Genomic DNA, 19033 nt, shown 5'->3' on the forward strand with positions numbered 1-19033 from the left:
CATTTATACCCAGGACCAATTACAACGTAGTGTGAAGGGATCATCCTTCCTGAATCCCAAGGGCTGGAAAAAATGCCTAACAGTGAGAGGCTTAGAGAGCTGTTTAGTTCATTGAAAAGAAGATTGCCAGCTAACATGATTATGGCATACAAGTACGTTCTCGGAGGGGAAAAAATACACTAAAGGGCTCTTGGGTACAGAAAGGCAGAAGAACCACCAATGGCTGGAAAAAGCCAGACCTGTTCACAATATTGTATTGTTTTTAAAAGAGTGATTAACCATTGGAACCATCCAGGGAAGCGATGGATTCCTCAACTCTTGATGCCTTCAAATCCGGCCTGGCTGCCTTGCTGGAAGAGATGCCAAACAAGTGATTGGGCTCAATATAAGGGTAAGTGGGTGAAATTATCTGGTCTGTGTGATGCAGGAGGTCAGACTAGATGATCTAATGGTCCCTTCTGGCCGTAGAAATCTACCATTTCTTGAGGGCTACCATCTTAAAGTCACATGGGTCTGAAAATGCAGCCTAGTGCTGACATGCAATACTAAAATCACTGGAACAAAAACATTAACGAGCTTTTTCGTTCACTTTGTGCATTTGGCAGCACTTTGGGTATAGTCCGTTTCAATGCTGCCTTGTCTGGTCAGTTTATGTGGGTCTTTCAATCAGCAAAGGGGCAGAAATTCACTTATGAAAGCTTAAAATAGGAAATTAATTGTGAAGCTGCAGAAACTAGCAGGGACAAGAATTGTATCTGAATCTACTGGGAACTCATTGAGATTTACTAGATTACAAATCAGTGTTCCTGTAAGTGTCAATCCAAAATTAACAATAAATTAGAAAACTGACATCATAGTGACAGCCCGAAGGAGAGTGGAGCTACATTTCGCTCCTTCTTGAATGCCTGGGAGACTAGAGATGGAGTTATCACGGGCAACTGACATTTAAAAAAAAAAAAAAAAAAAAAAAAACCCAGGGGTAAAATTTTCAAGTCACTTGGGGCCAGATTTTCAAAGGTATTTAGGTACCTAAAGATGCAGGGAGGCACCTATTGGGATTTGTAAAAGTGAAAGCAATGGGAGTTATATTTCTAGCCCACCTAGGTGCTTTTGAACACCCACTAGGCACCTATCAATAAGCACCTAAATACATTTGACAATCTGGCCGCTTAGGCACTTGTTTGAAAGTTTTACCCTAGATTTAGTAGTTCAACTTGCCAGAGGCCATTCCCGATTCTGTACTAATTCAGTCTTCTTGTTAGGGCTCAGTCATTATCTCCACCCTGAACCTCATCTTTATGCTCTGATACAACAGCTATTAAGCCCCAAACTTTCAACTACATTTCATCTGAGACATGGACACTGGAATCTCTGGAACAAGAAGTACTTGAATTTCAAAGATTCAATACTCACCAAAACTACTATAGTATTGCTTTGAGTGCAGAAAGACTCCAAGTGTATTTACTACTGGAGGGAACAGTTTCTTACCCTACAGTAGCTGTGATTCTTCGAGATTTAGTCAGTGTGGATCCCACAGAAGGTGCACATGTGTCTCATGTGCACGAGTTCAGATATTTTGAATAGCAGTATCTGTTCAGGGCTGTAGTAGACAGAGAGAGCCTGGAGCACTGGGCCTGGTGCAAGATCTGTGTCCTGAACCAGAGGCTGTGAACCAAAGTCAGGCCGTGGTCCGCTGAATGAGCATTATCTGCTGTTAGTACTGGTTACACTGAAGCTCCAAGGACTGAAGCACTGAGCAACCTGAAGAACGTTACCAAGGCAACGACATTTCAGCCTTCGACATCATTTAACAAGGGCCACGCATGACCTTCAGCTTCCTCACAACTCAAAGCCCTCTCGTGGTCCCTTCTAGTCCTAGAATCTATGAATTAGCTGATGACTCCGAAACTGGCAATGGAAGGTGGCTCGTGGGATCCGCCCTGACTGCAACATCTCGAAGAACCACAGTTACTGCAGAGTAAGGAACCAGACTGTTTTCTAAAAGTATCTGTCGGTGTCGATTCCACTGTAGGTGACTGGCCATCAGTGTCCCCTCTGGATAGTGGGAACGAAGAGAGCCAACCGCATCAGTCAAATAGGGATTGTAATACTGCTCTCCCAAACTTTACATCTGCCCTGGCAGCTAAGTCCAATGCATAATTCTTGACAAAAGCCAGTGTTCTGTATCAGGATCTCCTAGACTTGTCTAAGACAGTCCATCTGTGTCATTCACCCAGCCAACATCCGGGCAGTCAGGTGCAGGGACTTCACGTCTGGACAGAGTATCTGGCCAGGATGCTGGGAGATCAGGTCTGGACAGGACTGGTGGCTGAATGGACACTGGCAAAAGGTCCATTGGCCAAAACTGCCTGGGCCAGTTGGGAGCTACACAAATGATTGTGGCTTTGTCTCTTGATTTTGGAAATCATGCCGAGACCAGGGGAATCAGAGGAAAGGCAAACAGGATACCTGGACTCGATTGCAGAAGAACAGTGTTGGGAAATATTGCCAGGCTCCTGCCCACTTTGGAACAGAAATGCTGACTCTTGGTGTTTTCCTGGGTGACAAACAGGTCTATCACAGGAGTTCCCCAATGGTGGAATCTTGGCGCAATCATGGATCTCTGCAGGGACCACTCCCGACTAGCCATGGATTTTCTGCTCAGCAAGCCCACCAGGTTGTTGCCTACTCCTGGGAGATGGAGAGCCATTGGGGTTATCCTGTGTCGGCGGCACCGTGTCCAGAGCTTGAAGGCATCCCCATAGGGGAGACACGTGTGCACCTCTTTGCTTGATGATGTAGTGTGTCGCAGGTCTGGTCAGTCAGGATGTGCATGGTGGAGTTCGGGAGAGCAGGTAGGAAGGTTGCACAACCTTCTTGTTTATCAGGTGTTTTACTGGGGAAAAAGACCAACTTGAGCCTGAGCTAGAGCAGCCGCAGGTGAAACCTGGCAAGCGATGTCATGTATGTGTACGTTAACATATGTCCCCACAGCTCCAGACACATCCGCATTGTCACAGTCTGGTTTGATTCTATCCCAAGTACTAAAGACTACCCCTGTCTCCAGGAAGGCTCACTCTGACTGATCCAGAGTCAGTCAAGGCTCCTGGGAACTCTATTGCCTGTGGTGAGATAAGAGATTTTTTCCCCTAGCTCATCAGGAGGCCCAGCTGAGAGAATAGGGATAGTGTGTAGTCCAGGCTTTCCGCCATTTCCTCCTGGGATCTGCCCCCGATCATCCAGCCATCGAGCTGAGGGTAGAGGTGAATGAGCTGTTGCTACCGCGAGGCACTTTGTGAAGACTCGTGCCACGGAGAGTCTAAAGGGCAGAACGTTGCACTGATAATGATGGGGCCCCCACTGTGAGCCCTAGGTGCTTCCTGTGAACTGGATGGATAGCAACGTGGAAGTACATGTCATGTCAGCAGAGAGCCACCAACCAGCCTTGAGCCTCAAGAGATGGGATGATGGAGGCAAATGTCACCATCCTGAATAGGATACAGTGTTGTATATGTCCAATCTTCTCATGTCTAGGATGAAGCTTGGATAGGACGAAAACTCCTTTCTTCTTCAGAAGAAGAAATAACAGGCGTATAATCCTCTTCCCCAGTACTCCATAGGTACCTACATGCCATAGAAGAGATGAAGCAACTAGTACACTTCTGTTTGTAACAGGTTCTCATGACAAGGGTCCCTGAAGAAGGATAGGGCAGGGGGTAATGCGTGGAAATGGATAGGGGAGCCAGGGACAATTTCTAATGTCCATTTATTGGCTCTGATGGCTGCCCAGGCCCAGTGGAAAGGCAGTTCCTGAAGGTGGACGCAGGCTCCACACTGACTCCAATGCAACTCCCAATGCTCCTGTCAAATCTGCTGCCTCAGAGGGAGTCTGGTGCACAGAGGTGATGGGTGTCCCCAGGAGTATCTGAGATTCTCTTTGTGGGTAACTCTGGCTGTCGATCCCACTAGTAGGATGGTGTCCTCTGCCTCTGCTTGGGCTGCTACTTGTAAGGGTTCCTTTAGGTGTGTAAACCCCTAAGAATCACAGAGCTTTCCTTGAGGGACTGGAATACTTCGTTTGTTTTCTGCCTGAAGAGCTCCATCCCATTAAAGGGCAGGCCATCTATTGTGGCCTGTACCCACGAGGCTGTCTCAGTGACGACCGTGGCCATACCAGATGCGTTCTTGGCCGCCTGTAGGAATGCTCTCACGACCATCTGGCCTTCCTTGATTAGTTCTTTGAACTCTTCCTTGTTATCTTGAGGGATCTTGGATAGGAAGGGAGTGACCCTCTCCCAATTGAGATAGATGTATTTGGTGAACAGAGCCTGGTATTTGCCAGCTGGAGGGAGGCTGATGAGTATGCCGTATGTCCATGGAGATCCAACTTTTGGGGTCTTTGTCATTAGGCATGCCTTTCGTGGACTGTGATTTCTCCTGTGCTGAAGGAGCCAGGAACTCTGCATTTGAATGGACATAAGTGCGTTCAAAACCCTTTGGGGGCACTGGTATCTGTTCGCCACCCTTTTCAAAGTGGGAGGAAAAGTGCCCGGCATTTGCCACAGTCCTTTAGCCAGTTCCAGGAGCCCCTTGTTAATAGGAAGGGTGATTCTGGCCAGCATCATGGTGCTCAAAATAAAGACTTCTCTTGTATAAATGTAGTCCCAGTATCCAAGGTCTCTGCATGCAGAAAAGGAGGTCTTGAAAAGTTTTAAATTCAAATCAATCGCTGGGGCCGGGGCTGGTGTCACTGCCTTGTCCTTGAGTGGAGATGGGGGTCGTTGCGATCCCTCCCTTGCTTCCTGCTCTTGCGGGCCCATGTGTGGTTCTGGTGTGGGTGGCCTGGTTAACGATGCCACTGGGGAACGGGATCGCCTCCTTTCTGGAAACATGGGAGAGGGAATCTTGCTCCCAGACACAAGAGCTGATGGTCCCCAGTAAGGCTAAGGTGACGTCGTATGGGTACTAGGCTCCCCAGCCACCTCTTTTGGGTCTGTGACATTATCTGATTAAAATATGACCATGTAAACCATTGTTGCTACCACTGTTCTAGAACTGCAGCAAATCTTATACAAAGTATGACACATGGCCAGAAAGGGTTAAGCAGCTTGCAGGCTATATAATCCAAAGCCAACCTTTAGAGAGTTAGAAGAGTATGCAAATGGTAATTAGGGCCATTCCATGGTAGATAGATTTGCATTTCAAAGTTCTAGCCTATGTTGTTAGAAATTAAAGGTGATACTAATTTTATGTTTACTTATATCTGTTTACATGGCTAACATTAAACAAGTCAGTTCCTGTCTGTCACTATAGCTGAGGGGTAGGCAACCTATGGCTTGCGTGCCAAAGGCGGCACGCAAGCTGATTTTCAGTGGCACTCACGCTGTTCGGCTCTTGGCCACTGGTCTGGGGGGCTCTGCATTTTAATTTAAATTTTAAATGAAGCTTCTTAAACATTTTAAAAACTTTATTTACTTTATATATAACAATGGTTTAGTTATGTATTATAGACTTATAGAAAAAGACCTTCTAAAAATGTTAAAATGTATGACTGGCACGCGAAACCTTAAATTAGAGTGAATAAATGAAGACTCGGCACACCACTTCTGAAAGGTTGCCAACCCCTGCTATAGCTATTGATTCAGAGATCAAAAGGGGATATTAACATTTAGATGAGTCTTGGGTGAAATAAGGTCACTGTCTATATGTCACTTTAAAGTTTGTGATAGACTGCCTAATGGATAAACTGCCTTATGTAAATCCATGTAGCTAATTACCTGTAATGCTTAGGAAATAGCTCCACTTCAAAGTATCCGTGATTGCCTATTGTTCACCTAAGGGCCCCGAACTGTAAAAATGCCTTGGGTCCCAATCCTTTTTTAATCTCAGATCTGCTTGATGCTTCATGCAGGGGAAGCTTAAGCCCAAGACAGACCCCAGTCCTGACTGGACCACCCTGAATATAAACATTGGACTAGAACCTATGCACAAATTGTGAAAGAACTCTTTGCAACTACAAAGCTCACCATCTCTGCTATGAATCTGAATCTCAAGAACTGTACTCATGACTGTTTGGATACTGATCTTTTAACCAATACACTCTCTCTCTTTTCTTTTTTAATAGAGGTTTGTTTGGTTAATAAGAACTGGCTGTAAGCGTGTATTTGGGTAAGATCTGAAATATTCATTAACCTGGGAGGTAATGTGTCCAATCCTTTGCGATTGGTAGAACTTATTTATATGATGAATAAGATGTTCAGTAATCCTCATCATATCTGACTTGCGCCTCTGGGTGGAGGCCTAAGGCTGGGTTGCTTTAAGGAAACGGAGTTGTTGGCTTCTGGGTAACCAGTGAGGTGTTATAGAACCTGTTTTGTGCTGGTTTGGTAAATCTAGGTATTGGAATATCCACCAGCTTTGGGGGTTGTCTGTCCCATTCTCTGCAGTTCACCCTAATTGAGTGACCTCAGTTGGCTCCCCCCCGGGACTCCGGTCACAGGCTCTCACTCCAAAGGAAGAGGGGGATCTCTACTCAATTTGAGCAAGGCGGAGTACATGGGTTAGGTGAGGAGGAGTATCTCTTCGAACAGCAATGCCGTCAGGCGATGTGCCATTGGGGCTGGTTCCATTAGTCTCTTCAGCACAGGGAAGATGTCTGGAGGTGATCCAGATTACTCCAGGGCAGACACCTGTGCCAAGACTGGTGCTGGGTCCCTCATTCCCTGTGCCATTCACAGCCTATGTAGACAATTCAGATGCTTGGTCCTTTGAACAGATGTTTTGTTTCCTCCTTCTGGGACCTTCCTTCACGTTTGGTGTTACATATGGGCTCTGTCCAGTCCCACGAGTGCGTCTCATCTTTATGTACAGGCACGGATGCCAGCTTTACTGCCTGGGAAGCCTGCGCCAGAGTGACCGATGCGGACACCAGGGCCATCCGTGCCAAGAGCCTCAGTACCGCGGCTTTCGGTACAGAGGCCTTTGCCAATATTGAAGTGGTTGGCATCAAAGTCACTTGTGCCAGCTCTGCCGATATTCTCTTCGCCTTCTGTCCAGCGCTCAATCCTGGAGCATGACCTATGCTCAAGAGAGCGCTGGCCGATACCGGCTTAACTAGCCTGACACTGGTAATGGCCGTCACTTCTGTGTCTGAAGTGACCCACGTGGACTGCTCCAGCATACGCCGCCTGAGCAGAGCGTCCCTGGATTTGCGGGTCCTGGATGAAATGGACTTGCCCACAAAGCACTGATCCGGGAGGTGGCTCTCCCATAGGCAGAAGCTGCCTTGACTGTGTCCATCCTTGACAGGCATGAGTCCATCACAGGATAGGCAGATTTTGAAGTCCACCTTGAGACGTGGCAGCTTGCATGAGGTATGAGGGGGTCCTCACTTTTTTTTTTTAAAATGTCCACATGAAAGGAGTGTGAAGATGAAGATTTTTTCACAAATCTGATTTAAAAAAATAACGTGTTCAGTTAGGGGAAACAGTGGGCCAGGCGCTCGCTCGGTCCCGTCTTGCTGCCATGGGCATCAAAGGGAAGTGAGGGAGGATTGCGTCTGCTCTGCCTTTTACGCCCTTAAACAGGAGCACGAAGGGGGTGAGAAGGAGGGGGGAAGAAGATAAGTGGCTCCAACAAGCTCAGCTATTCAAAAGAAACCGAACTCATGCCCACGAGACGCACGTGCAGCTGCAGTGGAATCCACACGGACACCAAGTCGAAGAAGAGCTGACCTTCCATCATCTTAGGAACAAGCGGTCATGACTAGATCACATTCAATACGTGCAAAGAGAATCACATCTAAACCAGTAAAATAAATAAAATTTTTATATATATATATATATATATATATATATATATATATATATATATATGAGAGAGAGAGAGAGACAGACACACACCGCTTGTGCTTTACAAGGGACCGTTTCACAAAGCTGAAAACAACTGAACCAAACCAGCTGGCAGGAACCAACCCCGTCTTTGCAGTTTGTGAGCTCCGAGCCATCAGTGCTCCTAAAGATCACTACACTGACTTCTGCTGGAAGGAAGCAGGGCCACAGTAGCAGTTTGTCAGGGTGAGCGCTTGAGCACAGACACTACAGCGAGGGAGGGATTCTCGTGTCACTGTAGTTAACCCACCTCCCCGAGAGGCAGTCGCTAGCTCAACGGAATAATTTTTCATTCACCTAGTGCTCTACACCGGGGATTAGGTTGGCATAGCTGTCTCTCCGGGGGGTGGATTTTTCATACCCCTGAGAGCTGTTGCTATGCCAATGTAAGTTTTCAGTGTAGACCAACCCTCAGCCAGAGATCATTCCCCAGCTGGGAAAGGCCAGTGGGTGGAACTACACCTTGACTGCACAGGCAGCAATCAACAACTTCTCCAGCACTGGCAATTTTTAAATCAATCGTTTTTTCAGAAGATCTGCTCTAGTTCAAACAGGAATGAATTCAGGGAAGACCTATGCCGTGTGTTATCAAGGAGGTCTGACTAGATCATGGTGACCCTTCCGGCCTTTGAATATATAATTTAGCACTCTGCACTTACGGTCATTCTCAGGCACTTGAATGGTTTGTGTGTCCATCACCTGGGCTGATATCAAGGACCCTATGGGAAGGAGAAAAAAACGATTAGGAGAGAGGTTTGTTTAGAAACCACAGAACCCAAGTGATCCCAGAGACAGCAGAACAGCTGCCAAGCTCAACCCCACAGAGATTCAGCTCTCCTATGAAGGATCAACACCTTAAGAACATTCTTTTCTACCTCATTTTCTTGGAGAACTCTTAGCCTTACAGTAGTTGCCAAGGGTCTGCACCCCATTACAGGAAAGGGGTTTTAGTCAGACTGCTTCAAGCTTTGCTTTCTGGTTGGTTTTTGTTAAGACAAAGTCAAATGTTTGTATTCGGTAAGGCCTTACGACGCTGAACAAGGATCACTAGGACAACTAGGCTACACACTGCACGCGTACAGACTAGTCCCTGCCCCAAAGCGCTTGCAATCTAAAAAGAACAGGAGTACTTGTGGCACCTTAGAGACTAACAAATTTATTAGAGCATAAGCTTTCGTGAGCTACGAAGAAGTGGGCTGTAGCCCACGATAGCTTATGCTCTAATAAATTTGTTAGTCTCTAAGGTGCCACAAGTACTCCTGTTCTTTTTGCGGATACAGACTAACACGGCTGCTACTCTGAAACCTTACAATCTAAAGATACAGATTTCTTCCCCGCTTCCTCTTTAAACAATTGCCCCCCAAATCGCATCCCCAGTCTCAGCAGCACTCCTCCTCCCCACACAAAACCACTCAGCTTATCTCTGATCCACCGAGAAAGAGCCAAAACTGACTGAAGTGTGCACAGGCTGGTTCCTCTTCCCCAGACAGCTTTGCACTTTGCCATCGGACCAGTCATTTTTGCTTATGCCATCACAGTTTCTAGCGCTGTTTCAGAACTTTTATAGCACCTATTGCCCTTGACATGAGTGCAATTTTAGATCTATAAATACAGCGTGATTGCCATTGGGGCTGGAAGCCACAATGCCCTAGTCTTGCCAGGACCACCACCAAACACGCAGACAATTTTATATTACACTCTGAGAGCCCTGAGGTTCTGGCTCCGATGAACAGCAAGTTTCAAATGGGATGGGGACCTCCACTGGGAAAACTCCGTGCTGGTTCTAGGCCAGAAAACAAAAGCGACCACACACAGCTATGACGGGCTAGGACGGGGAATCTTTCCGGGAGCTGGGTCCCTGACAATTTAGAGGTTTAAAGATTCTCACCAATACTCTGAATTGTACCTGTGCCCCAAAAGGGAGCTGGTGCACTGCTCTGAACGTAGTTCTGGGCAGCAGCATGTTCCCCAACTGGAGTTTCTGGGTGAAATCCAAGAGCAGTCCTACACTGAGCTCCCTCCAGCCAGGAGAGGCCAAGGGCACAGACGCGATAAATCGACCCCCGAGCGCTCTCCCGTCAACTCCTGTACTCCACCGGTGTGAGAGGCACATGCGGAGTCGACGGCGGAGCGGCAGCAGTCGACTCACCACAGTGAAGACACCACGGTGAGTAGATCTAAGTACGTCGACTTCAGCTACGTTATTCCTAGCAGAACCGCTGGCACTTCCTGTTGCTCTGCAGCGCGAACAGGTCTATGTGGGGCGAGCCCCCCCTCTGGAAAATCGAGTGTGCGATGTGCAGCCTGAGGGACCATTCGTGATCGTGAAACCAGCGGCTGAGGCGGTCAGCTAGCTTGTTTTGTGCTCCTGGAAGGTGCGATGCCTCTAGGTGTATCAAGTGGGCGATGCAAAAATCCCACAGCTCGAGGGCTTCCTGGCACAGGGGAGAGGAGCAAGCACCACCCTGTTTGTTTCTATAGAAACATCGCTGCAGTGTTGTCCGTCAGCACCCACACACATGCGCCCTGCAGGTGGGCTAGAACGCTTGGCATGCCAGACAAACCGCCTTCAGCTCCCTTACATTGATATGCAGCGATAATTCTGTGTGGGACCATAGGCCTTGGGCTCTGATATTGCTCAGGTGCACTCCCCAACTGAGCGCTGAGGCGTCCGTGACTAGGGATAGCGTAGGATGGGGTTTGGCAAAGGGTACTCCCGCACAAACAACGGGTGGTTGCAGCCACGAGTGGAGAGATTCGAGGATGCGAGGGGGGAGCATAACTATCGTGTCCTGCGGGTCCATGCCCAGCCTGTGCACCCGCGCCAACCACGCCTGGAGGGTTGGACCACGTATCTGCAGGCTGCCATATGCCCCAATAGTTTCATGCAATTTCTGGCCGTGGTTGTGGGAAACCGGCGAAGGTTTTCGATGATGTCCGTGAGTGCTTGGAAGCGCAGCTCCGGCAGGAACGCCCTCGCCTGCATGGAGTCCAAGAGAGCCCCTATGAATTCTATTCTCTGAGTTGGGGCCAGTGTGGATTTGGGCACATTCAATATGAGGCCCAGCCTGTGGAATGTGGCCTGGGGCAAGGACACATGCTCTGCGGCCTGTGCTTGGGACTCTGCCTTGATGAGCCTGTCGTCTAGGTACGGGAATACTTGCGCCTGACACTGCCACGACTGCCATACACGTGGTGAATACCCGGGGGGCCGCCGAGAGCCCGAACGGGAGCACCCTGAACTGCTAGCACTGGCCACTGACCATGAATCGTCTGTGGGCCGGGATAATAAATATATGGAAGTACGCATCTTTCAAATTGAGGGCTGCGTACCAGTCCCCCGGATCCAGGGAAGGAATGATGGTGGCCAGAGAGATCATGCGAAACTTCACCTTCCTTATGAATGTGTTGAGATCTCGCAGGTCCAGGATAGGCCGGAGCCAACCCTTGTCCTGGGGGGGGGGGGGGGGGAGGAGATCAGGAAATAGCAGGAGTAGAACCCCTTGCCCCTGAACTCCTGAGGAACCTCCTCTATTGCCCCTAGAGCGAGGAGCGATTGCACCTCCTGCAAGAGGAGTGCTTGTGAGAAGGGTCCCTGAAAAGGGACAGGGATGGGAGGGAACAGAATATCCCACCCCTACCGTGCTGAGGACCCAACGAGAGTCGATTCACGGGGGGGGGGGGGGGGGGGAGGAACAGAGAGACTGAAACTGATGCTCCATCCTTGGGCGCATCTTCAAAAAGTTTGGCTTCAGGCCAGGGGGCTGTTTGGCCGAACCCTGGCCTTGGCCTGAGGACTGTGGCGGGCCTCCTATTATTTCTGCCCCGTCTCCTTGACGAGTCTCATCTACGATGCCCAGAGTAGAAGCGGGACGGGGGCTGAGGCTTAAAAGGATCCCCAAAGACTTCAAAGTTGCCCGCGAGTCCTTAAGGCTGTGCAGGCGAGAGTCTGTATTTTGGGTGAACAGGCCTGCACAGTCAAAGGGGAGGTCCTGTATTGTGTTCTGGACCTCAGGTGGTATCCCTGAGACCTGGAGCCACGCACTGCACCTCATTGTGATGGTGGCGATGGTCCGAGCCCACAAGTCCACCGCGTCTAACACAGCCTGGAGGGAGGTTCTGGAGACAACCCTGCCCTCCTCAAGGAGCGCGCTAAACTCCTTGCGCGAGTCAGCCAGGAGTAACTCCTGGAACTTTGCCAACAAACTCCAAGAGTTGAAAGCATAGCGGCTGAGTACCACTTGCTGGTTGGCCACTCGAAGCTGGAGCCCCCAGTCAACTAGACTTTTCGGACAAAAAGGTCCAGTTCTTAGTGTCCCGTGACTTAGGCGCAGGACCCGGCTGTCCTTGCCGCTCTTTGTGGTTTGCCACATCGACCACCACAGTCCCCGGTTGGGGTGGGTGAAAAGGTGTTCGTACCCTTCCTGCGGCACAAAATATTGTCTTTCCAGCCTCTATACCACCCACCGCTAAAGGGGTGGAGCCTGCCAAAGCACCTTTGTGGTATTTTGGATCATTCTTATGAGGGGCAAGGCCATCCTAGAAGGACCCTCAGGGGCAAGGATGTCCACCAGCGGGTCAGACTCCCTCCATGACCTCCTCTGCCTGGAGATTAAGGTTTAGGACCACCCTCCTAAGGAGATCCTGGGGACCCTTGGTGTCCATCACTGGTAGGGTGGTGGTGCCCGCTCCTGCCTTGTCGGGCAAGGAGGCGGCGGTGGCAGCCCGTGGGGACAGGGTCTTCCTGCCATTCTGGCTCTCTGGAGGTCGGGTCAGGTACCTCGGAGCCTCCCGTGACTGGAGGTGGCTCTCGTGTCACTGATGGCGCTGGATCGGGTGCTGCGCCTGAGCATGACAGCCCAGGGTCCCTGTCTCATACGGGGGTGTAGTGAGCCAGCGACGTTGCTGGGGGGGGCCCCCCATGGGGTGCAGATGCCACCGATGCCAGCCTGGAGCCCTGACCCTGGTGGTAGGCCCAAGGAGTCCAAAAGGGCCATTGGACTGGGCCCTGCCACGGGGTGGCCGGGCGACCACGGGTGCCAATGATTCCACCAGTCTGCGGTGCCAGGACCAGGAGCGGTAGTGGCGGCGTCAAGAGACGGAAGACTCGGCGTCTGACTCGGATGAGTAGTCTGTGCCCAACCACAGGAGATGGGAGGGCGCGGAGCCGGACGGTGCCGGGGAGCAGTACCAGGGTGATGGTAAGCGGTGCCGTGACATCATAGGCTTGCCACGATGATGAACCAGAGGCGGTGCCGCCATCGGTGCCGGAGCCACATGTGGTGCCGAGCTAGACGTTGTAGCCGGTGCCGCCACTGGTGCCTGGGCTTGCGGGGCCGGGGACTGTGCCGTCATGGCAATGAGGTCCCATGCTGCCTCATCGGTGTCCGGCATGGAGGGACGGTCGATCTCTTCCTCCAAATCCTCCTGAGTTAGGGAGTCCATCAGCACTGGACTCGATGGGCCTCCTGTTGGGGCCGGAGTCAACGGTGCCAGGTCTTGAGGCCCAGACCATGGGTGTCCCACCGGAGGACGCACCACGCTGGAGTTCACTCAAGGCTTCTTGACGGAGGAACGACCCCGTCCGCCTTCTTATGCGGCACCAGGGACTGCGAGCAGTGCTGCATGGTGGCACTGGCCTTATGGGTTGGGGAGCAGCACCGGTGCTCCTTGGAGGAGTCCTTCCTCAGTGTCGGGACATCCCGCACTGGGGCGCTGCGCACCGAAGATGCCAGTGCCGCTTCTGGTGCCAGCTCGGCTGGAGGGCCTACTCCATCAGGAGGAGCTTCAAACGCGCTCTCTCTTAGTCCTGGGTATGAAGCTCCTGCAAATTGGGCACTTATCTGTCTGATGGCCTTCTCCTAAACACTTGAGACAGGCAGCATGTGGATTGCCTGCGGGCATAGGTTTCACACACCTCTCACACGCCTTAAATCCCTGTGACTGAGGCATGCCCCAGTGCCTGGGGAAACTAGGACGGGGGAGGGGAAGCCCCCCGAAGTAAGTGCAACTAAACTACAAACTACTATATAACAAACTAAACTATATACAACTAAGAAAGGGAACCACTAGGTAGGCACTTGCAAACGCAAGAGACTGAGCTGCTCCAACAACCGTCACTGGCGGTAAGAAGGAACTGAGCAAGCGGCGGGTTGGCAGGGACCTCTATATACACTGCCATAAAGGTGCCACTCCAGGGGTCTCCACAGCCAACCGACGGGTATCGCTAGGGGAAAATAGCTTCCTATGATTGTGCATGCAGCACGCACGTGCACGCACACCTATTGGAATGCACATGAGCAATCACTCGAAGAAGAACTCTTAGTTCCTTTCTCATGCTGCTTTGCCAGGTGTCCTGGTTCCCCAGAAGTGTGGCAGGTTTTTAATGATTTTAATGGTACCTGCTGCCCCATTTGTTTTACATTTGTTTCCTCCAGATGCCTACGACTGGCAGGCAAGTTACTACCCCCCACCAGCATGAGTATTTGAGACTTGCTAGTGATCTTGTGTGCTTCTGGAGCTTGACACATTTAGCGTGTGCTTCAAATGGATGGGATGCTTCTATAGTGGCAGTCGTCTTGGATGCCTGATTGCTAAGAGCTAGTCTTGGCTCTGCCTTGGGCAACTCACACAAGTGCCTCAGTTTCCCCATCTGTAAGTATTCTTATACTTATCCTATCCTATCTCCTAGAACTGGAAGGGACCTTGAAAGGTCATCGAGTCCAGCCCCCTGCCTTCACTAGCAGGACCAAGTACTGATTTCCCCCCGGTTCCCTAAGTGGCCCCCTCAAGGATTGAACTCACAACCTTGGGTTTAGCAGGCCAATGCTCAAACCACTGAGCTATCCCTCCCCCCTTAAATCCCTTCTCACAAGGGGAGGCTTTCTACAGTGTCATAAGCGTGGGGGAGGTTTACAAGACATGGTTCCTCCCCAAGAAGTTCACAATCTAGAGCCCCACTGATTCCACAACCACACCGAGGTGACAGCTAAATCATGGCTCCGCTTTGTAGTAGAGACAGGTCTTGGGAGGATTCAGCCCTGTCTGGGAATGCTCTTACACAGCCCATCGGGAACAGCCAAGATCTAGTCTACACCACCAAATGTAAATCATGCTTTGATTATTCCGAGGGAAAGCTATGTTGTAACCGGGACCAGTGACTGGGCTGTTCTGTAGATGGGGCCTTAGAACCAATTTAAATGGTCATAACATCTGGCGATGAGGCACCCATGCTTATGACATTTCCTTCTCTGTCACAGTTTCTTAGCCTGGCTGTGACTTAGCCTAGTATCTACCAGGATTAAAACAGTTCCCTAACAGTTGTATCCTGTTATTTTTCCTGACCACAAAGACAAGCTATATATTTCACAGCTGCCTCTAAATATGGTTCTTGCAGTGTTCAGGCCGGTGACACAATGGTGATTAGGTTTAAGCAGAAGACAAGGGTTAATACAGTTTAAGGTCCCATGATCAGGTTTCACTACATCTTGGTTCTTTAGTATACCTTAAATTAAATTGATTTTAACTGTATCAGTATTGCAGGTCCACCAGGGACAAAGAGCAGGATGGAGACAGAGAGAGAGGCTAAGCTAGGCTGGTACTTTGCAAGTCAGGAGAGAAATGACAGAGGTGTAAAATGAAGTGTTAATGGACATTAGGGCTGTAATTGAATCAAGCAGAAAAAGCCTAAGCAGCAGTCTGATAAAAATGGCTGCTAAATGACAGCATGTGACCAACTGGGACTGTTCTTACTGTGATCTGTAAGTGCTGACAGGGGAGTGTGGCTGGGATGGTCTGCGTTGGGGGATGGGAGAATGACCGAAGGGAAATACCTGAGCCTGTAACATGAGAACCCAGGAGGGGGCTGGGGCGAGGTGACACCTTTGCCCGGGAAACTGAACAAAGGTGGGAGGGGTCGCTGAAGGCAGAGTCTGGGGAGCTGGCTGGTGAGGTGACTGGAGGCAGGGAGGGCTCTGACCTCTGGAGGGGGCTGGGGTGTCCGAGGACCCCAAGATGGACCTAACTGAGGGGTATCCTGTTGTCTGTGCCTGCAAGACCTGTCTCGGACTGTATTCCCGTCGTCTAAATAAACCTTCTGCTTTACTGGCTGGCTGAGAGTCATGGTGAATCGCAGGAAGCCGGGGGTGCAGGGCCCTGAGTCCCCCCTTACTCCGTGACAACTGGTGGCAGCGGCGGGATCTACTGCACCCCGTGGACGGCGCTTCCTGCAGTAAGTGACTGGGGAGAAGTAAAACGAAGGGGGATTGACGGGGACCAGGCGTGCTGAGGAGTCAGAGAGAGACGGTTATCACCCCTGGGAGTGTGTGACCAGCGAGAAGGACTTTTGCAGTAACAGGGTCCCCCGGGGGATCGCAGCGAGTGGTCCCAGGGGCGGAGGAGTCTGCAGCTCGACCCTGGCAGAGAGGTGGTGACCTCGAGAAGGGCTGGCACACTAGGGGTCTCCCTGGAAACTGTGGGGAGCGGTGGGCACACAGGCCTGTGAGTGGCCAGCAGGAAGATGTATGCCAAGCAGCTTAAGAGCGACCTGGTGGAGCTGTGCAAGCAGAGGGGGGTGCGCATTGGGAAGCTCACCAAAGAACAGCTCATTGCCCAGCTGGAGAAGGGAGATCGCGCGAATGAACTGATCCCTGTCTCTGAGGGAAGCAGCCTGGCAGATGCAGCGCAGGCCCCAGTGTCTGTCCCAGCTGGGAGTGGTCAGCCGGCTGCTGAGGGCTTCCAGAGACCCCTCCTGCCTATGCCTAGGGGAAGGGTGGGGAGGAGCCCAGCAAATACCGAGGGCGCCGTGACCCCCCCCGGCCAGCAGGGGATCCTCCCGGCGACACTCGCCGGCCAGCAGGGGATCCTCCCGGCCACGCGCAGCATCCGTGGAGCAGAATGGGCTGGAATGGGAGAAAGAGCTAAAACTGAGAGAGCTGGAGGATCGTGAACACCAGAGGCAGCATGAACGGGAGGAGAATGAGAGACAAAGACAGCATGAAGAGAGACAAAGGCAGCATGAACGGGAGGAGAAAGAGAAACTGAGGCAGCATGAAGAGAGAGAGAGGCATCGTGAACGGGAGGAGAATGAGAGACAGCGTCAGCAGGAACTGGAACTGGCGAGGCTGAAGGGCCGCGAGCCCCCGGCTGCGGTGAGTGAGGGGGGACCCAGGACTGCACGGAGCTTTGATAAGTGCATCCTGGCCCCACGCAAGGAGGGGGAGGACATGGATGACTTCCTGGATGCCTTTGAGACGGCCTGCGAGCTGCACCAGGTTGATCCTGCAGACAAACTCCGGGTTCTCACCCCCTTACTGGACCCCAAAGCCTTGGCCTTGTACCGCCAACTGGAAGAGGCGGAAAAAGGGGACTATGAACTATTCAAAAAGGCCCTGCTACGTGAGTTTGGGCTGACTTCTGACATGTACCGGGAAAGGTTCCGGAGTCAGGATAAAACCCCTGAGATCTCATATCTGCAACTAGCCGTCCGCATGGAGGGATACGCCAGCAAGTGGGCAGATGGGGCCCAGACGAAGGAGGACCTGGTTAAACTGCTGGTACTGGAGCAACTGTATGAGCGGTGCCCATCCGACCTGAGGCTGTGGTTGAGGGACAAAAAACCAGAGAACCCGCGACATGCAGGCCGGCTGGCCGATGAGTTTGTAAAGAGCCGGTCAGGGGCTGGCAGGGAGGAGTCCCAAAGGAACAGTCCCACCACAACGCAGAGCGAGAGTCACCATGGGCCATCCCAGCGGGAAAATACGGAGAAACCTCACCAAAGGGGAAGATCCAGCGTCAGGTCCATCCAACCCACTCGAGGGAACCCCTGGGACATGGTCTGCTATCACTGTGACCAAAGAGGTCACATACGGGCCCAGTGCCCCAGGCTCAGGGACAGACTGAGCAGACCAAACCCACAGAGGGTTGACTGGGTAGAGACCCAGCCAGGCGAGAGGCAGCACTCCCAGGGAAGGGGGGCTGGCAGAGTACCACCTGCTAAGGAGGGAGGAGAGCTCCAGGCCTGCTCCTCTGCGGGGCGGGATGCTCCAGACTCAGGGTTTTTGGTTTATACAGTGGGCGCGGGGCGGTCCCTCCGGAAAGAGTACCTCGTTCCCCTGGAGGTGGATGGGAGGAAGGTCGATGGATACTGGGATACGGGCGCAGAGGTGACGCTGGCCCGGCCCGAGGTGGTGGCCCCAGATCAGGTGGTGCCCAACACCTACCTGACCCTGACGGGGGTGGGCGGGACACCAGTCAAAGTGCCCGTGGCGAGGGTACACCTGAAGTGGGGGGCCAAGGAGGGCCCCAAGGACGTGGGGGTACACCCGTATTTGCCCACTGGGTGCAGCTAGTTGGGGGGGTCAGTGGCATGGGGATCTGGATGTGGGGGCTCAGGGGGGGTGAGGCTTGTCAGGGTGGGGGGTTGAGTTCAGGGAGCTCAGTGGGGGGTGATCTGGGTGCAAGGTGGGGGTCTGGAGGCAGGGGGGCTCCAGATGCAGGCATTGAGGTTCAGTGGGGTGGGGTTTGGGTATGGAGGGCTAGGGGGGGGTTCTGGGTGTACAGGGTGAGACATGTCAGGGGGGTCTGAGTATGGGAGGTCCAGATGCACGGGGGTTGGGCGGATGGGGGAGCAGCTTCCCGTACAGTGACCCCTCCCCCTGCAGCTGAGGAGCGATGGGGGCAGGAAGCAGGGGAGGATGCTGAGCTTCCTGCAGCTGGATCCTGCAACATGATCAGCAGGCTGCCACAGCCTTACCCTGGTCTATGTGGCAATGCTCAGGCATCGCCCATGAACCAGCAACTTTGTGGGGCATGGTGTCAGCTTTAGATACTTCCAGTAAGACTCTCCCACTTGTACAGATGCCCTCTTTGGTCAGCTTTCCTTGCAGTCTTTACCTTTCCACTGCTGTTAATTCTTCAATATACACTCTTCCCTCTGCCGTGGGGCAGGGAAAGCTTCTCCTTAGGAGCAACGTGGCAGGGGATGGCTTTGTAACTTCAGCTCAAGATCTGACTCTCTGAAGCTGCAAAATCAGGACCAGAAGTCCCAGCCAAAATTTCCAAAACAATATCTCCGGGGGGGGGGAATCTATGACCCAGTCTCTGTCCTACAAAGTGTCTCAGCACTTCCTGTATTTCCTGCATCC

At 51.7% G+C, this 19033-nt stretch overlaps 1 protein-coding gene across 1 annotated transcript in view; it reads right to left on the reverse strand.

The window, feature by feature from the left end:
- The window catches only part of LOC135892781 (junctional adhesion molecule A-like), an 83199-nt gene that overhangs the window by 52745 nt on the left and 11421 nt on the right, over positions 1–19033 (reverse strand). Inside the window, exon 2 of the mRNA XM_065420579.1 lies at positions 8549–8608. Coding sequence (XP_065276651.1) covers positions 8549–8585 — 37 coding nt within the window. The 5' untranslated portion in view covers positions 8586–8608. The remainder of the gene's footprint in view (positions 1–8548; positions 8609–19033) is intronic.

Source organism: Emys orbicularis, chromosome 20 (genome assembly GCF_028017835.1).
Source record: "Emys orbicularis isolate rEmyOrb1 chromosome 20, rEmyOrb1.hap1, whole genome shotgun sequence".
Taxonomy (NCBI): Eukaryota; Metazoa; Chordata; order Testudines; family Emydidae; genus Emys; species Emys orbicularis.